The 5,659-nt window shown below is 31.4% G+C and overlaps 1 protein-coding gene across 1 annotated transcript; it reads left to right on the top strand.

Moving 5' to 3' along the window:
• The first annotated feature begins 1,628 nt into the window (after positions 1–1,628).
• LOC146953867 (HXXXD-type acyl-transferase family protein) lies at positions 1,629–4,814 on the top strand. Its single transcript, XM_085712077.1, has 2 exons — positions 1,629–2,120; positions 3,783–4,814. The coding sequence occupies exons 1-2, from the start codon at positions 1,683–1,685 to the stop codon at positions 4,722–4,724; spliced, it is 1,380 nt and encodes a 459-aa protein (XP_085568203.1). The 5' UTR covers positions 1,629–1,682; the 3' UTR covers positions 4,725–4,814.
• Positions 4,815–5,659: the final 845 nt, after the last annotated feature.

The following is a 5,659-nucleotide window of genomic DNA, read 5'->3' as shown; positions in this document are numbered from 1 at the left end:
CTTTTCCACTGTAAGATTTATATATCCTTGACTTTTCGCCACTTGCATTCATATATACATTCCCCATATTTCAACATAAATGTCGTCACAAGCTCCAATCTTTTAAGTATATCCTTGACCATCCGTGTCCCCAAAAAAGGTGATCATGGTTGGTGCACTAAATATAAACTAAGTCTCACTAAGTTAAAATGAGACAAATAATATACACTATCTTCGGCCATTATTATAAGAAAATTTTCACTTTTTAAATAAATTGAATAATTAATGTATCCAGTATCTATTATAGATCAGATATTTTAATTATTCAATGTATCTAAAAAGTAAAGTTTTGCTTATAATAATGACCAAGATAGAGTATTGACTAAGAATTAGTACTACACACTTTTTTAAAAAATACTAATATAATAAGAAATACAATAAACAATAACAAAATATATTCAATGATTTTATTTGGATTTTGAGTGATCAATTTTGAATTACATAAAATCAATACCTTCAACTCTATAGATTTGGTTCGGCTTAGATCCAAATATGAAAGGAAAAGAAAAAAACTAACAATTTTAATTGGTTTATATTGGATTTTAATTTTACCGGATCATTAATTTGTTGGGGGCTTCTATGGTGCATTCAGGAAACTGACTTTTTTGAAAAAGTTATTTTGTTTAGCCAATAGTATAATTGTCGACGCCATGTCAACTAGTGTCCTACTGGTGAACCACTCTAAGACTAAACTTTACCTTATTACAAATCAGTCCTCATACAAAATATTAAGGAGAATTTCAATCTTCGTGTACAAATGAGAATCTATGTGTTGAAGACGAAAAGCAGTATGCAGGAGGATGAGATGATTTTTTAGAATTTTCATTATTCTGTTTGTTTTCCGAGGAAATTGAAGAACTTTAGTTTATAAAGATTTAATTTTTAGGATTTCTAAGAAAAATGGGTTTTGTTAATTGAAGGATTGGAACCTTATGAAAATCGGTTTAACTTCACCAGAAAAGTCATTCTCATGACTTCACCATAGAATTTTCCTATTTTTTTTTTCTAATTTGATTCTTATATCCCTACTTGCTATAGCATGAAGTTATTATCATAAAAATATTACTCCACCAAATCTAAATCTAACAATTTTCTTCAAATCTAATTCGAACTTTATTTCATCTTATTGTGAAAGACTAACCATTTATGCTAAATGAGTGGATTTTATTTATGTAATCATTGATTTGTAATTATTAAGTTCTATAAATTTAATGGGCCCGGCCCACCTTTATAAACTCTTTATTTCAGAGGTAGATAGGAGTATTATAACAGGCAAAAAAGAGTGTGAACAGCTGGAATAAATTATAATTCTACAAACATTTTATGTCAATTTTTATGATAACTTTCTTTTTCATATTTATGAGTATTTTTAATTTCTCTCTCTATAATTTTGATTTTTGTATTAATATATATTTTTCTTTAAAAATTTATGGTTGTTCTATAAATTATCATACAAATTGTTGTTCAAATAACACATACTAAATTATTGCTTGTACCCAAAAAAAACATTAATTATTGCAGCAGCACTATGTGGGTTATCCCAATGCATGTGGCGCATTATATATACACTTGCATATACCGTACCTTCTATAATAACCACTATCAAATTTAGTACCCTTTCTTCAATTATACCTTTCCTCATTATGGCCCAATCTCTATCATTCACAGTGAAGAGGCATGCCCCTGAATTTGTAAGACCCTCAAAACAAACACCTCATGAAGTAAAATTACTCTCAGATATAGATGACCAAGAAGGGTTACGTTTTCAAATTCCAGTGATACAATTTTATAAGTATGATCCAAATATGGCAGGGAAAGACCCTGTTGATATTATTAGAAAAGCATTAGCAAAAACACTTGTGTTTTATTATCCATTTGCAGGTAGGTTAAGGGAAGGTCCTGACAGGAAACTTATGGTGGATTGTAATGATGAAGGTGTTTTGTTCATTGAGGCTGATGCTGATGTTAGTTTGAAAGAATTTGGTGATGCTCTTCAACCTCCTTTTCCTTGTTTGGATGAGCTACTTTTTGATGTTCCTGGTTCTTCAGAAGTGCTTAACTCTCCATTGTTGGTGATTCAGGTATTGTATTGATGTTCTTAATGCATAGTTATTTTGACAAAGCTATACTTTATATTTCATAAATTTACAGTGGTTCATCTTGATTTTTCAATTTCACCGCAAATCCGTACATACACTTGTACTATATTATATTTCAATTTCACCACTCATCCCAACATATACTCGTACTATATTAAGGATCCGTTAATTTTTCAAAAGAAATAGATAACTTTATATTATGGATTATTTGAAAGACTTTCAAGTCAATAAATATATATAAAATTAATAGACTACATGCTTATAAAAATAATTAATTATTCAACTTTGAAAGACTTTCAAGTCAATAAATATATATAAAATTAATAGACTACATGCTTATAAAAATAATTAATTATTCAACTTAGAGTTAGACAACATATACTCGTACTATATTAAAGATCCGTTAATTTTTCAAAAGAAATAGATAACTTTATATTATGGATTATTTGAAAGACTTTCAAGTCAATAAATATATATAAAATTAATAGACTACATGACACAATTATTCAACTTAGACACAACTTAAGTTGGTTAGATTTTGGACTTTTTTTTTTTTTGGTAGTGGCTGGGGTTTGGACCTCGGACCTTGCATACTTTATGCATTGTCCCAACCAACTGAGCTAAACTCACGAGGACACTTAGATTTTGGACTAATGGAAGAAGTTAGACTTTCACATCATATTGAAACAATATTTAAATCCTAGGAATAAAAGTGTCTTGCATTTAGTGTTTCTATCGAATAGAATCTTAGGAAACCAAAATAATAACCTAAAATAATTTTTTAAGGAAACACAAAATAATTGTTTATTCACAATTATTGTTAAGAATATCGTTTAAAAGTTCAACTTTGTTATTTATATTACCTACCATCTTATTTAATTGCATAAAAAACTGGAAATTTAATTTGAAAATATGAATATTAAATTAAAGACATCTTTAATACATTATCATTTTTCATTTTTTTGGGGGAAACTTACATGTAAATTTGTAAATGGCACATATATTTTTTTAAAGGTATAAATGACACATAGTTTTGTAAATGAAATGAAAATTTGCAACATATAGTTCACAAACAAAATTTTACAGGCAAGCACAAATAATTTTTTTGGGATCAAGATTATTTGTATTGATGCTGCGTAGAATTCTTCAAAGACAACCTTGACCTCACTTGAATCATTTGTGTAGGTTAAAATCTACTTTTTATCTTAAACAAAAAAATTTAATTCAGCTGAGGATACGTATGTTTGCAATAACTTTATTCTTTGTTTCCTAGAAAGAGTGGGGTTTGTCAAAAAAAAAAAAAAAGAGTGGGTGGGACCAAAATGTGTCGTTTCAATCAATCAATTAATACTTGTTCCTTTTAACTCTAGTGTGTGTCTCAATTTTAAAAATAAAATGCTCATTTGTTATATCTTTCTTTTAGCTGCTTCTATTCATCGTTTAATTAGAATGAATCACAATTAGACAAAATTTATACATCACGGATCAAGCTATTACATGGTTGGTATGAAGTCAATGTCTTATCTCATATTGTTTTTATAACAATCACAACAAGTGTTTCATTTGTGGTCCAATTTTAACTAATTAATTTATGAAAATAAAATTATTCATTCATTCACATACTTGAATTTTGACCATTTGTAGGTAACACGTCTCAAGTGTGGTGGTTTCATTTTTGCTCTCCGTCTAAACCATACAATGTGTGACGCAGCAGGTTTGGTCCAATTCATGAGTGCCTTAGGTGAAATTTCTTGCGGGATGAACGAACCTTCAATCTCACCGGTATGGCATAGGGAGCTTCTAAATGCAAGGGATCCACCAAGAGTAACATGTACTCATCGTGAATATGAACAAGTTCCCGACACCAAAGGAACAATTATTCCCTTAGATGACATGGCCCATCGCTCTTTTTTCTTCGGTCCAACCGAGGTAGCCACAATTCGCGCTCTTCTCCCACCTCACCAACAAAAACAATCCAATTTCGAAATCCTCACCGCATGCCTTTGGCGTTGTCGTACAATCGCATTACAACCAGACACTGACGAAGAAGTTCGCATAATCTGCATTGTCAATGCTCGTGGCAAGTTTAATCCACCGTTACCAAATGGTTACTACGGTAATGCTTTTGCGTTTCCCGTCGCGGTTACAACCGCTGGGAAACTAATGGAAAATCCGTTAGGGTATGCACTAGAGTTAGTTAAAAAAGCAAAATCCGATGTAACTCAAGAATACATGCATTCAGTTGCGGATTTAATGGTTATCAAGGGTAGACCACATTTTACTGTGGTTAGAAGTTATCTAGTGTCTGATGTGACACGTGCTGGATTTGGAGATGTTGACTTTGGTTGGGGAAAAGCTGTATATGGTGGACCAGCTAAAGGAGGAGTTGGTGCTATACCTGGTGTTGCTAGCTTTTATATACCTTTCAAAAATGCTAAAGGAGAGGAAGGTTTGGTTATACCACTTTGTTTACCAGCTCAAGCCATGGAGAAGTTCGTCAAAGAGTTAGATAGTGTACTTAAGAACAACATTAACGAACCTACTATTGGTGGTCCAAAACCTAGTTTCATTGTTTCTTCCTTGTAGACCTTAAACTAATGTTGGTTTGAATTTCCTTTGCTATGATTGGTGTGAGACTATATATAGTATGTTGCAAAAGATAATCACGATGGTCAATTTTGTGTCTTTTACCTTATTAATTGAGCTAAATACCCGTGAAAAATGTTGTTAAAGTTATACATTAGTATAATATATATAGTGTGCAAGTCATTCAGAAATGAGAAACATGTCATTGCTACTTCCATCATATAATGTCTTATCGTTTATATTTCTAAATTTCAAATTATTAATTATTTTAGAAGATTAATATTTCATTAATTTATCATGCATTCCTTATTATCATAAGTTCGTTTAAGATGATATACTCTTCCTCCTGAAAAATCATCATGTGAAATTTTTAAGTAAGAAAGAATGTTAAAACTATTTATAAAACATGTTAACACTAATGTGCAAACAAATAAGGTAAAGAATAATTTTAGAGCAATGTTATTTCCGGTGAATTATAGCATCACGAATCTAAAGCAAATTAATTAGCTATGGCCATTACATTTGCTATTATACTTGTTTGCTATGTTTAACGAAATTATTTTCGCCGTATACCGCGTTTATGTAATTTTTATAACTAATGGTGTGTGGTCTTGGGATTTGGTGTGGCGTCGTAGACTTTTCCTATGGGAACAATTTCTTGTGGTGAAGTTACTGGTGGTGTTGGATGCAAGGTCATTGTCGGCAGGGGCAGACTCATGTTCTTGGAATTTTTTGTCAGATGGAATTTATTCGGTTGGGTCAGCTTACGAATCACTCTCGAAGGAGGTTTTGGGTGTGGGAGGTGGGGTGATAGAGTTGTCTCACTTGCTTGTGAGGTTTTGGAAGAGTTGGGCTCCTTTTAATGTTCATGTTTTTTCTTGGTAGCTTCTGTTGATAGGATCCCAACTAGAGGTGATTTGCTTAGACGTAAGATC

This window comes from Medicago sativa, chromosome 1 (genome assembly GCF_051527215.1).
Source record: "Medicago sativa cultivar Bolivia chromosome 1, Bolivia_mono, whole genome shotgun sequence".
Classification (NCBI taxonomy): domain Eukaryota; kingdom Viridiplantae; phylum Streptophyta; class Magnoliopsida; order Fabales; family Fabaceae; genus Medicago; species Medicago sativa.
The sequence above is the reverse complement of the archived record's forward strand: the minus strand, read 5'-3'. Positions and strand labels throughout refer to the sequence as shown.

Excerpts from the sequence above, each read along its gene's own strand:
- LOC146953867 (XM_085712077.1), top strand. The coding sequence starts at position 1,683 with ATGGCCCAATCTCTATCATTCACAGTGAAGAGGCATGCCCCTGAATTT. Across the intron at positions 2,121-3,782 it reads CTCCATTGTTGGTGATTCAG|GTAACACGTCTCAAGTGTGG; the intron begins GTATTGTATTGA and ends GACCATTTGTAG.